A 22,409-nucleotide genomic window follows, 5' to 3' on the forward strand; every position below is an offset into this window, starting at 1 on the left:
AGTAGTGAGAATAGTTGCAGATCTTCTGAGCGCCTGGACAGTTACTGGTAAATGTGTATCATCAGAATGAGGTCACAATTTTAGAACCATAAGCATCTCATCACCCTTGCGATTTGTGGTCTACCTGTCAATCACCTTTGCCATGGAGACAATTCTAGTCTATGTCGTGAAGATTTTCCCAAGAACTACTGCAATAGCCTTATTTGAGAAATTAGGCATAGGCCTAAACTACACAAGTTTATATTCCCCCGTAGCCTAATTATAGTATTTCTCGTATGGTCTGATAAAGGCTCTACTAATTATTATGTAATTATTATTAACAACCAAAACAATTGCCAAAATGCCATTCATTAATAATTTTAAATAAACTAATGAACAAACAAGTTGACTTGTTAGTACCTGGTCAGGCCTCCTAGGTTAAATTGTATGAATACCTCTGGTTAGTTTTTCTGAAACAAGTGAGGGAGAGGACACATCATTTCGTCTATTAACAATATACGTTTTGCAAGGATAACAGTGTTTTGATTGTAATTGCCCTGGATAGGCAAAATAGGACTGTTGTATCTTTAAAAGGTTGCTGGTCCTTCATTCGCAGCTGCTGGCTTGTGTGTGCTAGGAGAATCATTACTTATTCAGCACAATGGACATTAATCAACCCGTGGTGTTATTCAAATTCAGTACCAAGGGAAGACCATCCCCACTCCCTCCGCCGTCCATCTCCGTAACACCGTTATTGTTAGTGGAGCTCAAGAAAAGCTTTTGGATAACAGAATAGGGAGCGCGCAGTGCCATTCCCATGCAGTCGTCCTATCAAGTAATGGCCAGTTGAAGGAGCGCCACGAGTTGACTCATATAACCTTTTTTTTCGCGTCCTATGATTTTTCCAGAAGCTGGAGTATACAAGAAATTATGATTGGGACCGCAGAGGAGCAGGTGCACTCGGGTTTTAACCATTTTCCTTTGGACTTTCTCGCATCAGTAATGTTCCGCGTTGTCACCTTATAACGTTTGCAAAATAATAATATAACCACCATATTTGTATGATTGGAAGAATTTGAATTCTAGTTCAATTGCCTGTGTTCTGCTCTATAATGATATGGAAACTATATGTGTAAGAAGATGCGTCTTACAGGTACAGATATGGCGAAACGCTGGCGGAGTTTAAAGAACGCCTCGTTCCAAAGTGTGCGTTTCTTCTGATGCTGATGCTTAGAACAAACACCAAATAATCAACCATCTTTTCATGTAGGCTTATTATGACATTGAATTAAGAAAAGTTATTTCAGTGTTGTGGATGCTTTTGAATGGGAAATTGAATAATCTTTTGAGGGCCTTCGTCGACTTAACATCTTCGGGTAATTGGTAGCCAGCCATTGGTAGCTATCAAATATCAGAGTATAGAAAATAACATGTATTTTTTTAGCATGAAATGCGCATGTTACTAGACCTGCTGGGTTATAATAACATGTTTTAAGTAGAATAACACAAGTTTTGCTACATAAGTAAACAGGCCTACTAATTGTTCAACTTTATTAGTTGAATTTACAAATATCGAGATTAACTTAATTAATGAGGTTCCTGTAGCCTGCAACTGATTATATTTTACCCCTCAAAAAGATGATCCTTGGTGAGTCAGGTGCATGATTGGAATGACAGTCAATGATAGTGTCTCCATGTTTTCTATAGGCCTATATGTTTTACAGATTCAAAGACAATTTATATAATCAATGCAAATGGTTGAATTAAGAACTGTTTTGAACAATGAGAGCTATGAGTTTGGAGAGACATACTTTGAGCCCTTGCGGTTGATTGTCCAAACGCAATTCTTGTGAAATTTTAAACTACCCGAGAATTGTATCTGGACATCTGTTGCTGGAGGTTCCTTTCACATCAGTGTCGTAAATAAAAGTTCTATGTCTTGTCACAATAGTCATATTTCTTATTGGGAAATCTGTATTAAAGTATTGATTATTAGATTTATACATTATCCCACCAATTAGGCTATCCAAAACGATTAACGATTATGTTAAACTAAATGTAATTTTATAGGCTGCAGTAGCCTACAAATGTGTAGCCTACATGAATTAACATTTAATCAATAATGCTTTAATTAGCCCTAAGCCTACATAACCTTTGGAGGAGCAAGCTGTTTGCCATATAGTAGCCTAAAAACGTTCAGAATTGGTTTCAGAAGAATTTGTTCAAATGACACAACTAGGCCTACAGTTTATTTTGAGTAGGCCTAGGGCCCAATCCCACGAAGAGAAGATTTCAACGTTTTCTATGTTTTTCTTCTTCCTGCTTTCGATTGCCCTTAAGCAACGATTGGTTTATTGTCGCTCCACTGGTGTGCTTTTTTTGCGGCTCTTAGTGCTGCTTTATGATACATTCCTTAAGAATTATGCAAATAGTATCATTTACATTTAGTTTAACAACGAACCGTGGCCTTTTAAACATTATGCTTTGAAAACACCTTTACCAGCCAATAAAGAGGGAATTTGTTTGTCATTTTTATTTCAAGGTATATAGGTTTAGATAATTAATAATACAATTACTATCAGGTTTATAATATTTTGCTTGTGTTTTTGTTTATCTTTTTGGAAATATCATTGTTTATTTTTTGATTTTTTATACTGCATGTATCTGCTTGAGTTGCACATTTGTGATATTGAAATCTGATTTTTAAAGAACAAATAAATTAATGACAAATTCAACCAACAAAATTAGCTATGTATTTTTTTCCATTTATGTTTATGTATGATCAAAATTGTTAGTGATATTACAAGGCTTTATTTTTATTTTCAGATATATTATTTCAAGGCTCTATTGAATCTGTATCGCTGAAGCGTGCAATATAAATTTAAAGGTACTTTCTGATTGAGCCGACATATGCAGCGTTTATGCAGTCTCTGCTAACGCGGGAACATTGCCTTTAAATTTCAATCACGCTGTAATGCTGAACTTCTGCAAACTGATTGAATAGAGCCCTAAATTGCAATTTTATCTTTGCTTAGAACAGTCGTTGGTTTTGACCTTTTGAAATGTTTTGTCACAGGAGCCCTTCAAATAACTTCAGATCGAAATTATTCCAATATGTCTTTATGAATAGAATAGGCCTATTTATACTCCTTTGTTTTAGTCATTTCAACTCATCAACTCATATCCTCCCATCATTGATATTCAAGTTTCTAAAGGTGTAGATTGGTCAGGGGCAGAGTGGTCAGTGCTTTGTAAAACATTATTTACTCTTTTTTTTCCATTCTTCTTTGGACATTCCATCTCAACCATTCAGCTTTATAACATCTTCAAACTTTCACGATAAGACCTAGGAAGTTACTGCATAACTGCATTATTGGTATGAACAGAAATATAATGCTTCAAACTAAAACCAAGAAAGAATTTATATAGTTGCTCTAATCAGAGATGTCAGCATGGAATTGCTTCCAAGTCTCCAATGTGGGATAACCAACCATGGTTTTTACTCCCTAGCAGTAGCTTGGGGATCTATTCGGGTTATTTTTACATCACATTGTCATCTCAGTTCTGATAGGTACTGCTCTCAGTAATTCCTTCACCAGACTCTTCTCTAATTCCTCTTGGTTAGCATGGAGAGCAAATGTGAGGATATATTTATTAATCTGTGTCCCTGGTAAATGGGTGTGATCCAGCAAATATATTTCTTTATTCCATTTACACATGACATAATAGAAAAGTAAAGACCAACTTGTGGTCCTCTCACTCCCACCGAACAAGCATCTCTAAAAACCTCCCACCAACAGCCTCAAGTCTGAATCTTTCAGATTTAAATCTTTGACAGTAGAGGATAAAATAAACATAAAAGTGCATATTTTGACACATTTAATTCTATTGAACAAGCATTCTTAGTGATCAGTGTGTATTGATAAGAAATTGGATAAAAATGGTATATTGAAGAGGCCATCTAATGACTGGGATTATGATCTGATATCCATCCATTACTGTATGTTGCCTCCTGTCTATTGATGTCATTTATTTGATCTACAGATCAACAGCAGTGTGTTTGTGAGGTCTGAACCCAGCCTTGTAACTCCTCCGTTAAACCTGTCATTGTAATGAGATAGACACAGTCCAACATAAAATAGCTGCCAACTGCTTTGGTTAAACTAGGTATTTATCAATATCCAACTAGGTAGGGGTTACTACTGTATGGCAGAGAGAAGCAGTGATTTGACTTTGTATTCCGTATAAGCTGGTAGTATGTTTATAGGATGATGTATGGACAGGGAGTGCATGATTGACTGATTGTGGAGGAAAATAAGATGATAAAAGATGTGTTAGATGTATTGTTTATCTAATCACTGTTCTACTGCTTTAAACAGTGACCTCCATTGCTGGATCATCAGGTTCCATATACATTCAATACACACAGGTGATACTATAGCAGCCTTCGTTCTGATCCGGGTCAGTCGTTTCCTTCCTTATGTCCCTTTGACAGCCCAGTCACGTGACCAGGCTTCTGTAACATTGCTATGGGTGACAACACCACTGTGTAAGAGCAGGGTATGGTGGAGAGGCGTGAGAGCATCACAGGGCTGCTGAGCTGACATTACATTATCCACTGTCTGGTCACATGGACTCTGCTAGGCATGGTACGCCACAAACAACCTGAAACCCCAAGGCTTTTCTTAGATCCTGACTTATACAACACATAGATTGTGACACAATAACGTATCTTGAGAAATAGCGAGCGAGGGAGAGAGACCACCAGGTAATAACACTGTGTGTGTACAAGCCTGTTGTCTTCATATTACCCCTTGCGTTCTTACGTAGTCTTGAGATGCATACCACCACAGCAGCATAGTGATGACAGAGCTGAAGGAGGCAGGGACTGCAGATATCCATATGATGATATACCCCGCCTCTGCCACCACCCGGAAATGTCATCACTATCTGATATGCTGGATCGAGCCAGTTTGCTCTGTGGTGGTACGCTCTGACGAGATGGACAAACACAAAAAAAATAAGAGAACAGCCTTTAGTATGCTTGTCCTGTATGAGGTGTGTAATATGCAGCTATTCTATACGTGTGTCTGTGTCCATCCGCATACATGTCATAGCAGCACGGCTGCACCGCACAATCAGGCTAGCACCACTAGCCCTCTCCTAGTTCTGTCAGTGGCAGCGGGCAGGCGTGTGACCGGTGACTGAGTGAGAGATGTCTGAGATGTCCGGAGCCATCGCTGAAGCACGCTGACCACTCACAGAGCCGGAGCATCCACAGTGCCCCCTCCATCCCCACCACCATCACAACCTTCTGGTACCAGAGGAACCCTGCTCTGTTGTCTCTGAGAACAGTGACTATATACTATTCCTCTCCACACTGCATCATTGTTCCACCTCTCCATGGAGTCACAGTTACAGACATACACTGTTTATAGTCCAGCTCTGACTGAGAGGGATGACATAGTTGATTGGCTCTAATGACAGCCATTATGCTCGGTTTTTTTGAGCGACACCAATTCAGGGAGAGATTTTATATTGAGGGATAGAAAGAGAAGCAATCTATTTTTATTACCTGTGTCATCAACATCCAATGTTCAGAATTGTTAATAATACACAATTAATACACCGTAATGTATCACAGGAGGTTGGTGGCACCTTAATTGGGGAGAACGGGCGCGTGGTAATGACGAACAGAATAAATAGAATAGTATCAAATACATCAAACATGGTTTCCAGGTGTTTGATGCCATTCCATTTGCGCCGTTCTGGTCATTATTATGAGCCGTCCTCCCCTCAGCGGCCTCCTGTGATGTAGATGTCCTTTAATCAACATGTCTAGAAACTAACACAAGCAGAAACAGAAAGGATTTAAAACCTAAAGTGGGATGCAGCTGTTTCTATTTTGAGCAGCATTAGTCCACAAACATGGCAGTTCAAAAGTTTCACGTTCCTTTGCATAATCATCAACATTACCATAACGTGTAGGTGGGAATAGTCATTCATCAATCAACATTGTTGGGAAAGTGACCATATCAAAGTGTTTGAGCAGCAGTAGGCCTATAGAGGTCAGATGGAGTGGTGTGTGTGCACACAGTGGGGTTTGGGAAGGGGGATGTGTGTGGAGAGAGAGAGAGAGGGGGGTTAGTGTTGTCATTAATCATTCTATTTGGAAGAGAATGAGAGGTGTCATGATATTATTCCTCCTCTTCCCTAAACCCACCAGGCCAGTGGCTCTCGCACTCCATCTGACCACATAAAGGCCAAGGTCACCTCACCCCCCTTCCTACCTCTAACCGTCACCCCACCACTCCCCCATTTGTCCACCTGTTGTCGTGGAGACTAATGCCACAGAGACCACCTTTTTGTGTGCAAGGGTTTTTGTTGAGGTCAGAATGGAAGCTAAAATAACAGAATCCCACACTACACCGACCAAGCCATGACACCATGGTGGCTGTTCCACCTCCCTCCTTACCTGCAACATACACAGGGAGAATCTGCCAGACACGTTCTATCCTCACCCTCTAACAATTTGAGCAGGTTATTTCAACACTAGGTATCACACTCAAATTATATGTATAAATAGAAAAATAACTGTAGCCATATCATGATTGAATAGCAAATTTAGTAATTGATAGGAAACGACAATAGTAGATTCACAATGATTTCAAATAAGACCAATGAGATCACGCTACACTCATACTCCATCGGTTGTAATGCTAGTGACATAGCAAGTGTCCATGACAACCAAAGTCTTGTCCTGTGGCTTCTCTCTGCTGCCTCTGCAATGTCTTGCAGCAAGAGTTTGGTTAGCCAACAGTCCCAAATGATTGCACACAAAAAAAGGATTTAACTCTTTGTTGCAATTGTCCCTCCACTCTGGCCCACCCTACTCCCCCCCATCCTCTCTAACCCCTACCTCTCCTCTGACCCCAGCCATGTGGATAAAAGACCCATCAGCAGTATCGCTGGCCACATTTACAAGTGAAAGAAAGCCAATAATGGAGCGGTTAAAGAAAGAATAAGGAAACAGAGGGGCACTCACAGATGTGGAGGGGGGAGGAGAGGGGTTGGGGTGGCCCATTGTTTCCCAAGGAATGGGGGAGTGAGGGAGGTGGTGCAGTGCCTTTTTAAACCCGATTTGTGACGGAGGAGCGGAGGGGAGAGATGGCCATACAGAGGGTCTGGCTGGAGGCCGGGGCCCAGGCTGGTCCAGCTGTCCTAGGGGAGCGTGTGAAAGCAGGCCCCAACAGGCCCAGAGGTCAGGCCAGGAGTGTTGGAGGGGGACGGGACGGTCAGGAATGGCGATACAGAAAACCCTGTCCTTTACTTCAGCTTGGGTGAAGAGGCCACTCAGAACAGTGACCCTTTAGGCCCCTAATCTTCCTCACTGACAGAGAGTGGGGGGGGGGGGGGGGGGGGGGGGGTAATGAAGTCATCACAGTAGGGCTGGATGGAGAAAAGTGGCATATATGCGAGGAAGTCTGAAAAGTCTTAAGACAAGGGTCTTGAAATGTTGTGAGTACACAAGTTGTTGGTCTTAGTGGAGAAGAGTTGTGCTCGACAAGACAAACTATAGGTAAGTCTAGTGGCAGTGCTTATATCTCTTCTATGGTATCTCTCATTCACAGCCATGAACGCACACACAACGCAAACACCAACAGAACCTCTGACACCTGTTCATCTCCTGTGGAGAAACTATTAAGAAACAGATGGCTCAAGTCCTCAACTGGCAGCTTCATTAAATAGTACCCACAAAACTCCAGTCTCAACATCAACTGGCCTTCTAGGCAGAGTTGCAAAGAAAAAGCCTGGTAAAATACAGAGACTGGATGGACAAAAGAACACAGACACTGGACAGAGGAACTCTGCCTAGAAAGCCAGCATCCCAGAGTCGCCTCTTCACTGTTGACTTTGAGGCTGGTGTTTTGTGGGCACTATTTGATGAAGCTGCCAGTTGAGGACTTGTAAGGTGTCTGTTTCTCAAACGAGACACTCTAATGTACTTGTCCTCTTGCTCAGTTGTGCACCGGGGCATCCCACTCTTTCTATTCTGGTTAGGGCCAGTTTGCACTATTCTGTGAAGGGAGTAGTAAAACATTGAAGTTACTCCACAATACTAACCCAATTGACAGTGTGAAAAAGGAAGACTAAAGAATTTTAAAAAAAATCCAAAACATGCATCCTGTTTGCAGTAAATTAATGCAAAGCGTTGTTTGGGCCAATTCAACACATCACTGATTACCACTTCATATTTTCAAGCATGGTGGTCGCTGCATCATGTTATGGGTATGCTTGTCATCGGCAAGGACTAGTGAGTTGTTTTATGATAAAAATAAATGGAATAGAGCTAAGCACACAAAAAACCTGGTTCAGTCTGCTTTCCAACAGACACTGAGACATATTCACCTTTGAGCAAGTCAATAACCTAAAACACGAGGCCAAATATACACTGGAGTTGCTTACCAAGACAACATTGTATGTTCCTGAGTGGCCTAGTTACAGACTTAAATTGGCTTCAAAATCTATGGCAAGACTTCAAAATGTGTATTGACTCAGGGGGTTGAATACTTATATAATCAAGATATATTAGGGTTTCATTTTTCATTATTTTTGTTCTACAAAATGTTAGATTTTCTCCTCCACTTTGATATTAGATTATTTTGTGTAAAACTTTGACCAAAAAAAACTATTAAATACATTTTAATCCCACTTTGTAACAACAAAATGTGTAAAAAGTCAAGGGGTGTGAATACTTTGAGAAAGCACTAATCTTTCAGCTAAAAGTTGGTATAGCCAGAGTCAGGGTTACTGGAATTAAAATTGAGGGGTAACAACTTATAAATACATATGAGACAAAGGTGAGACTGACAAGACAATGGACAATTTTGTTCAAATGCAGTTCTGGATATTCCCAAAAAGAAAAGGTGAGGGCATCTCCCAAAAAGGCAGAAACAAAAGTTCTCTAATGCATAGGTGCTCTTTTATTTATGAAAAAGCAGACACGTTTCGACCATAAATCGGTCTTTGTCAATGTTTGCTTTCTGGTCTGCCTTTTTGCACTTCTGGACGTGTTTAGTTTCAGTCAGGAGCACATTGTCCACTGTAGGATTAGACAAACAGCATCTTTATCAAAAACATGTTTGACACAAATATCCAGATACGGACAAACATGGGTTAGTCACCACCTAACTACTTCAATCTGTTGGTGGTGTAAAGCTTTCTCTGGAGGCATTAAGAAGGGACAACACTATATAGATTTCTATAAAACTGGATGAAAGTTTCAATTGCCTTAAAGCAAAATAACTGATAAAGAAACCAAGCCTATTAACTTTGATAACTGATTTTGGTGGAACCTTAAACTAAAACATTTTTTTTTTTAAACAATTACATTTCCTAATAAATATACAGACAAGCGAAGGTAATAAGATATTTTCTGTTCTGTTCTTAATAATGCAAATTATATAAACATTAGTTCAAGTATAAAGAAGGCAACCCTTTGATTATCCCACTTCCACCAGCAAACAATGATTGACAACCTACACAGCCTGCTGTTCAGAGATTACTATGAAAGAACAGACTCCCTCTGTCCAAAACTAGTCTGTAAAGTTAGTAACACATATTTAGATTTACAGTTTGTCATCATGTATCAGTAAAATTAAAGGCATATGGATTTTTCAACAGCATATGAAGCATATCAAAATGCATCAAACAAAAATGTAAAAAGTAAACACATTGTTTTTCTGTATGTCCTAATTCAAAGAATGCCTAAGTATTCTAAATATTATTTAGGCTATTTCATCGTAAATTGAACTTCTAGGGCATCATCCATACAATATATATATTATAATTTCAAACCAACATTTCTCAATTATTCTTTGTTTCTCTTTTCATCAACAAATCATTTGACAAAGATTCTTAAAAACAGTGATTAAAAGAATAATCTTCAATGAAAAACTCTTGAGATGTTCAATTCGGTCTCCTTGGCAATCAAAAGAGCCTTTACTGCCACTTAGTGGCAAGAGGAGCACACTTGCTCTGCTCCTAGTTGCCTCGTCATCCCACCATGATAACGCTTGATCATTCAACTTTCAAGTAATGACAGATTGTTTCAATTTAACAAAACCAGGTAGACAAGGATATATGACACAATGCAATGCTAACATATCCACAAATTCATCTGACTGTAGATAATGGGCCTGATTACCAAAATCCCAAACTACCCCTTAACATTATCTCTTACTTTCCCCTTAGAATATGGCCTGCCTTTTGGTCAGCGTTATACTTCCCTGGAAGAGTCTATTCCTATTGGAGGAAGAACACATCCCTGAATGAAGTCACAGATCACTGGTTCATTTTGACAACATTTAGTGACCTGTCTCCTTTCAACCAGGGTTAGCTAGTAGCAATAATGAACATTGTGAAACCATGATGCATTCCCCTACGGCCACACTACACTTAGAACTTCAATGATGCACATTTCTGTTTAAAGGAAAGGTTGTTGGATTGGAGGTAGAGGCTGGCTCTGGGTTCCAGACACTGCAGAATATCTCTCCTACGGTTTCTGAACTGAATCCGGGCCGGGGGATACATCACTAGAGATTCACAGTAAAAATGTGATCAATGTTACCGTTTATGCCTTTGCAGCTCTGACCTTGTGTGTGCAGACCACCTCAAACGTCTACATGCCTCTTTGAATACAATCAATCTTCTCCTGTTTGTAGTGTGGATATATAGATGATCTTCATTGAGAAACAGTTCAGTTCACCATCTGATAAAATCCACCCTAATCAGATTGAGGCTCTGGGAACAATTCTAACAATTAAAAAATGGCTTTCACCTTAACTCATAGGAAGAGGTTGACTTTGGCCGGCACAGATTTACAGCCCTTGCTGGAGAAGTGTTGTCCCTGCTCGGGCATGTAGACAACGGCTCCCCCTACTGCCTCCACCACATCGGTGCGCTGGCACTCACCCCGTTGGCAGAGCTCTCTGCGGGCACAGCGCTCCACATGGCGTCTGCCCAGGGGCAGGAAGGGCACAAAGCTGGTCAACAGCTTCTCCTGGATGATGCTGGAATGGAAGAATCCACCTGGGGGGAGAAAGACAGGGCTGTTCAGAACTGTTAGAACATAATAACATAAAACTTTTAGGACAGTTGTATTCTAAATGGATGGGGCTGTTGATTGATAAGTCAATTAGGCTCTTACTTCTGCTGTTATTGAATACTGCCTGTGAGATTGCGTCCTCCAGATCCACCAGCCTGATCTCCTCTCTCTCCTTGCCAGCCTGCCGGGTCTCCAGGGCCATTCGGTGAATCACCTCCTCCCCAATGGTGCTGCAGCCACAAAATACAGCCAGTCAGTCAAACTTTCATCACAATACAAACAGACAAATTGCTTAGCGGTATCCACCGGCAAATAGCAGGCAAGTCCTGATGGATGGGGCAAGTGATCCTGATGAGGTGAGACACACACACACACATTGAAGTCCAGCTTATAAGCACTTCCATTTCAGAACCAAATGACAGTGAACGCTAACTCATAATAGGGGCTTTGTGATACAAATTATTTCTACAACCTACATGATATGCTCCTGTTGTTAGAGCAATAACCAGACCTCTCACAGAATCAGGGCACTAAATGAACACTTCTCGACTGAACTGCAGTAGTATTGTCAAATTCCCTGGACAATGGCTAGGTTATACAGGAACTCTACAGGGGATCGATCTACTAAAAAGCACAATGATAGTTCAACATCCAAACCTTCAAACGTAGGATATTTATAGTAACCGTGAGATAGACATTCAGTCAACTACCACAAGGCCATCTACATCAGCCTACTGCTACCTGATGAAGATGTAAATGGCCTTGCGGTAGTTGGTGCCGAACACGGTGTGTGAGGGTCCGAGGAAGGGCTTCAGGATGTCGATGACCCCCGGGGGCATGTTCTCCATCTCATCAAAGATGAATATAGAGCGGGCACATGCCGTCAAATTCCCTTGCACCCAGTCCTTCAGCTCCAGCTAAGGGACAATAGGGAGGAAAGAGTGGGGGTCAGAACCACTTAGCAATGCATGAAAATAATGTTGTTTCACAAGGTAATGAATGGCTCAGTCATACAAAATGCAGGAAAGGTTGTGGTTACAACATAAAGCTGTGACTTGACAAGTGCACATCAAGCTGATTGTAGGGGAATAGTACGGTCTCAAACGGTAGGCATTGCAAAGGTGTGTATGTGTGAGCTCTAAGCAGTACATGATACTCTGTGGTCCAAGTTGGGAGAGATGCGCTACCCTGTACTGTTGGACGCGGTCAGGCGAGGGGAAGTGTAGTGTTGGCACAAACTGATGGATGTAGGGGCTGCCCATAGCCGTGCCATACAGGTGTCTCCCCAACATGGAGCTGACCAGAGTCTTGCCCGTCCCTGACCCCCCATGGAAGGACAGGACAAGGGGCCGGTCTGGACTCTCCTTCTGAAGGAAGTTTGCCACCTCCTCTGACACCGTGTCCTGGGCCAGATGCTGTCCGTAGAGATTCTTATACAGATCCCATTCCAAACCTGGGAAGATAGATTTGCAGAGATCAAGGTGTTGGACTAACAAAATGTAGTTAGATCAAGACCATCAAACTTGCCATGATTTCAGTATGACAGCAGGGCTACAAAACAAAACACTTGGCATGCACAGATATGTGAGGGAACAGTCAAGCGAAGATAATAACCCCTTTGAAAGGTTTCCTTCCCCTTTCATCTGTGAGTGTAGTCTGTTTGCAAGCTAGCTAGCTAACAAGAAACATCTAAGACAGCTGGCAAGCTAGCTTGCTCTGAACCATCGCATGACAATAAACGGGTTGCCTCTGCGCTCTCACTTGCCAAATAATCTTTCATAGCTAGAGGATTTGTTTCCCAAATTTTGTTTCGTGGCTGGCATCAATATAGTTTCGGAACTTACCAAAAATGTTTTATTTTACCTTTATTTAACTAGGCAAGTCAATTAAGAACAAATTCTTATTTTCAATGACGGCCTAGGAACAGTGGGTTAACTGCCTGTCCAGGGGCAGAACTACAGATTTGTACCTTGTCAGCTCGGGGATTCGAACTTGCAACCTTTCGGTTACTAGTCCAACGCTCTACCCTGCCGCCCCAAAAATTATACACTTAAAGTGACACAGCGCAGAAGAAACTCGTTGTTGTCACGCGATGAACCAATCCTAACTAGCCTATGCTGATCAGACCAGACACGTCACGTGCTTTGCAAAATACATTTAGAAATCCATGTTATTCAATTATTGAACCAACGAGTGTCTGCGTTGTCAAGGGCTAAAAGTCCTTTCTATTTAGATTGCACTGCAAGTCCTGCCTCTCCCATCTCCTCATTGGTTTATAGAAGCAGATACCCACGTGCCATCTCCTCATTGGTTATACCCAATGTGGGTGATTGAAAGACAAACTGTTTTGCCGGGTCGTCGTGGTAATACTATGAAAGTTTAGATGCCAATCACCATATAAGTTCAAAGATGAAAAAGCCTGGAAGGAGGAGATGACTAGAAATGATTCGGTTGACCGTTTTCTGTGTGGATTAGTTGTCGGAGTAGAGGACCTTGTGCATTTCAGGTAAAATAACAACTTAATGTTTATATCCCAGGACAAATTAGATAGCAACAGCAAGCTAGTTAAATAGAACAAATTAGCTAGCATGTGCAAGCTAGCTAGCTAAATTGCCATACATGTTTAATGCTTTTCGACCTGTCCCCAAATTAATGTAATTGGTTCAGAGTTTGTTTTGATATTTTAACCTGCGTGTCGTGATCGTGTTAGATGTGGGGGGACAAAATACATTTCTGCACGATGGCGCACTCGCGCAGCCGGTTTGGGTTCCCTGTAACAGTCTAATATAATTAGCTTGTTAGCTAATGTTATTATAAAGATTCAAAATTTGTTAACTATACTGAACAAAAATATAAATGCAACATGTAAAGTGTTGGTCCCATTTTTCATGAGCTGAAATTAAATATCCCAGTAATTTTCCATATGCACAAAAAGCTCATCGCAGACGGCGTTTTTTTTCTGATGTCAACGCTGTGAACAGAGTGCCCCACGGTGGTGGTGGGGTTATGGTATGGGCAGGCATAAACTGCAGACAATGAACATAATTGCATTATGAGATACCGTGACGAGATCCTGAGGCCAATTGTCGTGCCATTCATCCGCCACCATCATCTCATAATGTACAGCTCATGTCACAAGGATCTGTACACAATTCCTGGAAGCTTGAAAATGTCCCAGTTCTTCCATGGCCTGCATACTCACCAGACATGTTACCCATTGATCATGTTTGGGATGCTCTGGATTGTCACGTTCCAGTTCCTGCAAATATCCAGCAACTTTGCACAGCCATTGAAAAGGAGTGGGACAACATTCCACAGGCCACAATCAACCCTACGCAAAGATGTATTACGCTGCATAAGGCAAAATGCATATCTGTATTCCCAGTCATGTGAAATCCATAGATCAGGGCCTAAATAAAATACTGATTTCCTTATATGAACGTTAACTCTGTAAAATCATTGAAATTGTTGCATGTTGGGTTTACAATTTTGCTCAGTGTAGCTAATCATTTGCAGAACCATTTAATATCACTACGTTCGTTCGCTAGTTAACTCTAGCCATGGGGTCTTCTTACAAACAATAAACTGGAGCAGCTCACCAGCTGGTTAGCTATCTAGTCATAGCTTCCGTTTTCTTACCTCGTATATTTGGTTTAAAATCACAATTGCAGTCAGAAGATATGGTACAGCTGATGCGTTCAAAAAAACATTGGACACCGGGGGAAAAATAAAGTAAAACCATCAGAACCAGCTGTATAGCAGCCCTTCTGACAGCCATCTTGCTGGTTATGTGTCTGACCGCCGAGAATCTGTTGCCACGCAATCAAAATGTTCAAGTGTCACCGCTAGGGGTCGTCGTTTGTAGTTTTATTTTCTTTTAAATTAATTTAAACAAACCACCGCTATGCTTAACATGAACAGCAACTCCCACAATACATCTGAATAAACGAAGTCCGGAGCGGTGAGTTCTGTCAAGGCGAGGGATTTCGGACTGTTTTGAAAGCAATCAGTCGTTGATAAAATATCAAACTTTACTCGGTATTGCGGCGGTTCGGCACGTCTGTGGTGTGATTGGGTTAGAGATGGTAGGAGACCGTGATAGAGAAGAAAGTGGGGCAGGTATGGAGCATAGTGGTACAAATAAAGGAGGAAGTAAGAAAGAGAGAAAGGGAGTATGGTTAGAAAGGAAGCAAGAGGCAGAGAGGAGCCAGAAAAATAAGTTTGAAGAGAGCAACATAGTTTCCAACGCTAGCGGCATTTCGGAGGTAGAAAGTGCGGAGGAAGGGCAAGAAAGACGCTAGGGGAGCATGTGGTTGAGGAGGAGCATAAATTGATTCTGAAGTTTAGGGGGAAGGGGACGATGAGTCCGATAAGGTTGACGGCTGTGATAAAATAGTTAAGAGATGGGAACTTGTTGGTGTTCTGTACGGACATGGCGCAGAGATCTCTCAGAGTGAAGCAAATAGGGAAGTGTAAGGTGGTGTTGAGCAGCTGGAATGATAAAGGGGCGATAACAGGAGTGCCTGTGATTGTTAGCACTAAAGATGCAAGGGACAATTTGAGAGGAGGCGTTCTAGTGGATGTTCAAAGATTGCAAGCAACAAGGGTGGGGGTTAGGTTAGATAGCCCATCTTCTGTTAAACTTCAAGGACCGGGTACTGCCAAATAAAGTAACCATAGGATATATGAGTTATTATGTGAGGGCTTATGTACCAAAGCCTTTAAAATGTTATAACTGCCAGAGGTTTGGGCGTGTGGCAACAGCCTGTAAAGAGAGAAATTGGTGTGCCAGGTGTGGAGGGGAGCATGAGTATGGGAAGTGTGGGGATGGTGTACAACCGAAGTGCTGCACCTGTGGGGGTGCTCATAGTGTGGCATATAGTGGGTGTGAGGCTATGGAGCAGGCAGTGGAGGTGCAACAAGTGAGAGAGGAGTGTCATATGCTGAGGTAGTGAGGGTGGTCCAGTGAGATACAGGTTCAAGGGAGAGATGTGTAGGAGCATCTAGACCAGGGATTACGGGGCAGGTGGGAGGCGATATGGTATACATAGAAAAGAGAAAGCTGGTGACGTTCATAGCAGGAGCTATCAATAGCACTGCTGGAGTAGAGTCTAAAACAGAGGATTCAGCTAATAGTTAAAGCTGCTGGGAGACATCTGAGTATGACAGGGTTGACATGGGAAGAGGTTTGAGACGACCTCAATCAACCGAGGCTGGAGTCATCTATTACTGGATCTTAGTTGTGGTGGTAGTACTACAATGGAATGCTCGAAGCCTGTTGGCTCATGGGCAGGAGTACAAGCAGTTCATTGTAGATATGCCAGCTAAGCCTGATGTGATTTATTTGTGTGCAGGGTACATGGCTCAAACCGAATGTGGAGTTTATCATACAGGGATATGTAGTGGTTTGTAGGGACAGCGATCTAGAGGGAGGGGGATGTGTCACCTTCATAAAGAAAGTACTTTCCAACAGGATGCTAGGCAGAGGTATTGAACAGGAATATGTGGTTGAGAGGAGGGGTGATAGTGGTAGTGAACTACTATAAAGTCAGATATTGGACCTGGAAGTGCTGGAGAGGGTTGAGGGCCAGGATAGAAGTAAGGTAATGTGGTATGGGGATTTTAATGCCCATGACACGCTCTGGGTGGGAAACGGATGGATGGAAATGGCCAAGTGATGAAAGATCTGGTGTGCCTGAATGATGGCAGAGGGACCAGGATTGATTTAGCCACAGGGAAGGAGTCTGCCTTGGACCTCACTCTGGTATCTAGTGCGATGGCAGGAATCTGTAAATGGAAGGAGTCAACAGTAGGGAGTGATCATTATCCCATAGCATGCACAGTAGCCCGGAGGGAGGAGATGTCAGTGGATGGAGTAGGCAGGTGGGTGTTTGGAAGGGCAAAGTGGGATCAGTTTCAGGAACTGAGTGAGCAGGTGATGTCTTAGGTGGATATGAGAGGGGATGTGGATAGTATGAATAACTGGGTGAGAACAGCGTTAGTGGGGGCAGCTACTGAGGCTATACCTAAGAGTTCAGGGAGGAGGAGGAAAGCAGTCCTATGGTGGACGGAGAAGTGACGGGCAATGTTTAGTAGTAGGAACAGGGCATTTAGAATACTGAAAAGGACGCATAACTAATTTTAATTTTATTTAACTAGGCAAGTCACTTAAGAACTAATTCTTAATTACAATGATGACCTACTCCGGCCAAACCCGGACGATGCTGGGCTAATTGTGCAGCTCCCTATGGGACTCCCAATCACAGCCAGATGTGATGCAGCCTGGATTCGAATCAGGGACTGTAGTGACAACTCTTGCACTGAGATGCGGTGCCTTAGACCACTGCGCCACTAGGGAGTCCAGCCTGATTCAGTATAAGCAGGCCCAGACCCTGGTGAGGAGAACTATCCATCAGGCAGAGATCATGTTGGCGTCGGTTCTGTGACACCATTGGAAGGGCGACACCTGTGGGAGAAGTGTGGTGGATGATTAAGAGGATGAGTGGGGTCAGAAGGGAGTGAGATTATCCAGTGTTAATGAGTGGAGAGGATTTGACAGTAACATGAGAAGGCAGAGATGATGACCAAAGCGTTTGTCGAAGTGCATAGCTCGGCAAATATGTCAGAGGGGCAGAAGGGGGAGAGAGAACGAGAGAGGAGCACCCTGGTATGCTGGATAGTAGGGAGGATGTAAATGATGCATTGAATTTACCTTGGAAGAGATGAAAAGGGCAATAGGTAAGGCTGGGTTAACTTCACCTGGGAAAGATGAGGTGTGCTATGTTATGTTGGCCCATCTTAGTGATGAGGCACTGGATAAGGTTTTGGTGTTGTACAACACAGTGTGGGAGGGGGGGGGGGGGGGATTACCAAGCAATTATAAGGAGGCAGTAGTTGTACCAATCCGGAAGCCAGGAAAGGACCCAATGAGGCCAATAAGCTATCGGCCTATAGCTGTAACATCACATGTATGTAAGATTATGGAACGTATGATTACGGAGAGGATGACTTACTTCTTGGCGAGCAGGGGGCTAGTAATCGCTACATCAGAGTGTGTTCAGGAAGGGAAGGGGAACTATGGACCCAGTGCTCTGCTTAGAAGCGGCCAGGAAGGCTCAGGTGAACGAGGAGACTGTTGTCGCTGTCTTTTCTGATATGGAGAAGGCGTATGATATGATGTGGAAGGAGGGATTGTTAATCAAGCTTGATATTATGGGGGTAGGAGGAAGAATGTACAACTGGATAAAGGATTTCATGTTTGGAAAGTCTATCCAGTTGAGGGTGGGAAAGTCACTATCAGGCATCTACCTGGTGTATAACAGTACACCACATGGGAACGTGATTAGTCCTCTGTTGTTCTCAATCATGAACAATGATGTTTACTCTCAGGTACAGCCGGATATCGGGAGGCCGTTATTTGCAGATGATGGGGCCTTATGGAAGAGGGGAAGAAATGTGCCATACATAGCCAGGAAGCAATGGATGAGGTAGAGTGGTGAGCATTAATGTGGGGATTCAGGTTCCCTGTAGAGAGAACTCAGTGTTTTTTACAAGGAGGAAGGTGGGAGACAAGGTATGCTTGAGGTTATACAGTATAGGATAAACTTGGAGAGGGAGGGGGCCTTCAGGTTCCTTGGTATACTTTGACACTAGACTGACCTGGACAGAACACATTGAGGGAGTTGTGGGAAAGTATAAGAATGTGATGCGCTGTCTGACGGGAAAGGATTGGGGGGCTTGACGTTCCTCATTGACGACCATGTATGTTGCAATAGACTATGACAGTATAGTATATGGTTCGGCAGCCCGGACTTCATTGGAAAGACTAGATGTCATACAGGGACAAGGACTCTGAATATGTAGAGGGGCGTTTCGGACGTCCCCAGTGGCTTTACTACATGTGGAGATGGGGGATATGCCATTACAGATTAGAAGACAGTAGCTGGCAATTAATTGATTGGGTCAACCTACAGGGACATGGGGTTTCTCATCCTGCAAAAGGGATTTTACAGCCATGCTGGGAAATGAGCGAAGACAGAACACAATCTTTGGGTGGGTAATATCCAGGGGAAGGAGATGGGATTGAATGGTAGGGAGTTTAGTCCAACAGTAGCTATTCTTGTAAATCCACCATGGCTACTCCTGCCTCCAGTAGTTGATCTAGAAGTGTTGGAGAGACTACAGAAAGATAGGGAGGGTGTTGATCCATCTGATTTTTTAAAGAGACGTCTAGATACTGTGTATCAGGAATTTGTGGCCATTTACACAGATGTTTCAAAAGATCCAAGGAGAAACGAGTCAATAGAACTCATTAATTACAAATAGGAGTCACTGAGTCACAATAAGAGAGGCTGAGTATCCTCCCTTGCCCTGACTCATCATAATGCCAGAGCTCTAGGACTGTTGCATCCTCAGATCCTTCTCTCTCTCTCACACACTACCAGTCAAATGTTTTGACACACCTACTCATTCAAGGGTTTTTCTTTATTTTTTACAATTTTCTACATTGAAGAATAATAGTGAAGATAGCAAAACTATGAAATACACATATGGAATCATCTAGTAACCAAAAAAGTGTTAAACAAATTCAAATATATTTTTGATTCTTCAAAGTAGCCACGCTTTGCCTTGATGACAGATTTGCGCACTCTTGGCATACTCTTGCTTCATGTGGAATACTTTTCCAACAGTCTTGAATAGTTCCCACATATGCTGAGCACTTGTTGGCTGCTTTTCCATCACTCTGTGGTCCAACTCATCCCAAACCATCCCAATTGGGTTGTAGTCTGGTGATTGTGGAGGCCATGTCATCTGATGCAGCACTTCATCACTCTCCTTGGTCAAAAAGCCCTTACTCAGCCTGGAGGTGTGTTGTGGGTCATTGTCCTGTTGAAAAATAAACAATAGTCCCACTAACCGAAAGCCAGATGGGATGGTGTATCACTGCAGAATGCTGTTGTAGCCATGCTGGTGTGCCTTGAATTCTAAATAAATCACAGGCATTGTCACCAGCAAAGCACCCCCTCAGAATTACTCCTCCTCCATGCATCATGGTGGGAACCACACATGTTGATATCATCCATTCAGCTTTTTTATTTAACCTTTATTTAACTAGGCAAGTCAGTTAAGAACAAATTCTTATTTTCAATGACTGCCTAGGAACAGTGGGTTACCTGCCTGTTCAGGGGCAGAACGACAGATTTGTACCTTGTCAGCTCGGGGGTTTGAACTTGCAACCTTCCAGTTACTAGTCCAACGCTCTAACCACTAGGCTACCCGACTCTGCATGTCACCAAGAGTCAGAGGTTGGAACCAAAAATCTTACATTTGGACTCATCAGACCAAAGGACAGATTTCCTGTCTAATGTCCATTGTTTCTGTTTCTTGGCCCAAGCAAATCTCTTCTTCTTATTGGTGTTCTTTAGTAGTGGTTTCTTTGCAGTAATTCGACCATGAAGGCCTGATTCACGCAGTCTCCTCTGAACAGTTGATGTTGAGATGTGTCTGTCACTTGAACTCTGAAGAATTACTAGAGGGGTTGCTATGTCATAAACCCCTGAAGTTCCAGAATGTAATGGATTACAATGGCAGCCATTATGGTCAGGGAGAAATCCAAGCAAGTCTAATTGGAATGAATGATTGGCAGTAGAGGTGATGCTTTTCCTGTTTTTTACTTATGCAGGAAAATTAAAGTCAGGCATGTGATGTATCAGAAATTGTGTAATATAATTGTCAACCTAAAATATTGTCATATAATAATACATGTAGTTTATACAGGTTTTATAAAAATGTCTGTATAAATGGCCGCTAAATTATATGTAAACAAAACATAAATATCTAAATTCTTGTATTCTTGGAAAGCTGTGAGTGTTAGGACTATTACATAATACAATATCAGCACTTGTTGCATTTATAACTTGTCTAAGTCCTATCATCAAATTATTTGAGCCAGTGTATTGCTGTGGATCAACTGTATTGTTTGAATGGAATAGTAGTAGTTGATTTATTTTATATAGCGCTTTTCATTACAAACAATAATCTGAAGTGTGTTTTTCCATGAGGCTGGCAGAAAATGTTGCTGTTTGAAAGCTAATTTCCTGTCATTTTACACATTTTGGGGCAGAAAGGAAAAAGTTGTATAGCTCATCTCATGCTATTCTACACATTGTGCCATGAGGCTAAGAAATGTTGCTTTTTTAAAGCTAATTAAACTGACAATATAGGTGTGTTGACTGTGGTGGACTGTGGTAAATGAACAAAAGAAATTGGCAGTAGTATGGTCCATATACTGTAGCCATAGAAGCACGGTGGCATGCCTCAATGCAGTCATATTCGTGGCTTATTGGGGGTGTGGCTTTCAGTTAGTTATTTATGGCAACCCATTCCATGAGAGGGATTGTCATTCCAGTTAATCTGTTATATTTAATAAATCCTTACTACCCCAGTGCACTGCTTGCTATGAATTATATCTGATGATTTTAGCATGTTTAGGTAAAAACATTTGTTGTTTTATATAACCTTTATAGGAAAGTCAGTAAAGAACACATTCTTATTTCCAATGATGGCCTACCAGAAGGCAAAAGTCCTCCTTCGGGGACAGGGGCTGGGATTTTAAAAAATGTAATAAAATAAATATAGGAGAAACCACATATCACGACAAGAGAGACACCACAACACTACATGAAGAGAGACCTAAGACGACAACATAGCATGGTAGCAACACAACATGGCAGCAGCACAAAACATGGTACAAACATTATTGGGCACAGACAACAGCACAAAGGGCAAGAAGGTAGCGGCAACAATACATCACATGAAGAAGCAACAACTGTCCGTAAGAGTGTCCATGATTGAGTCTTTGACTAAAGAGATAAAATGGTCCAGTTTGAGTGTTTTTTTTTGCAGCTCGTTCCAGTCGCTAGCTGCAGAGAACTGAAAAGACCCAGGGATGTGTGTGCTTTGGGGACCTTTAACAGATTGTGACTGTCAGAACGGGTGTTGTATGTGGAGGATGAGGTCTGCAGTAGGTATCTCAGATAGGGGGGAATGAGGCCTAAGAGGCATTTATAAATAAGCATCAACCAGTGGGTCTTGCGATGGGTATACAGAGATGACCAGTTTACAGAGGAGTATAGAGTGCAGTGATGTGTCCTATAAGGAGCATTGGTGGCATTTCTGATGGCCAAATAGTAAACATCTAGCTGCTCGAGAGTACCCTTACCTGCCGATCTATAAATGACATCTCCATAATCTAGCATGGGTAGGATGGTCATCTGAATCAGGGTTAGTTTGGCAGCTGTGGTGAAAGAGGAGAGATTACAAT

The 22,409-nt window shown here is 42.1% G+C and overlaps 1 protein-coding gene across 1 annotated transcript; it reads right to left on the reverse strand.

Annotated features, from left to right (window-relative positions):
* Positions 1-9,085: 9,085 nt before the first annotated feature.
* tor2a (torsin family 2, member A) lies at positions 9,086-15,386 on the reverse strand. The gene is made up of 5 exons (XM_020469768.2): positions 14,726-15,386; positions 12,274-12,539; positions 11,828-12,003; positions 11,189-11,316; positions 9,086-11,070 (listed from the first exon to the last, which is right to left on the reverse strand). Exons 1-5 carry the CDS (start codon positions 14,862-14,864, stop codon positions 10,826-10,828), a joined length of 954 nt encoding a protein of 317 aa, XP_020325357.1. The 5' UTR covers positions 14,865-15,386; the 3' UTR covers positions 9,086-10,825.
* Between the last annotated feature and the right edge of the window lie 7,023 nt (positions 15,387-22,409).

This window comes from Oncorhynchus kisutch, linkage group LG3, assembly GCF_002021735.2.
Source record: "Oncorhynchus kisutch isolate 150728-3 linkage group LG3, Okis_V2, whole genome shotgun sequence".
NCBI classification, from domain to species: Eukaryota; Metazoa; Chordata; class Actinopteri; order Salmoniformes; family Salmonidae; genus Oncorhynchus; species Oncorhynchus kisutch.

Bases quoted from the DNA above. Each gene is read 5' to 3' on its own strand.
- tor2a (XM_020469768.2), bottom strand. From the start codon at position 14,864: ATGGCTGTCAGAAGGGCTGCTATACAGCTGGTTCTGATGGTTTTACTT. The intron at 12,004-12,273 runs GTAGCGCATCTC...ATTGTCCCTTAG, and splicing joins ACCGCGTCCAACAGTACAGG to CTGGAGCTGAAGGACTGGGT. The intron at 11,317-11,827 runs GTAGCAGTAGGC...TTGTGGCTGCAG, and splicing joins GCCATTTACATCTTCATCAG to CACCATTGGGGAGGAGGTGA.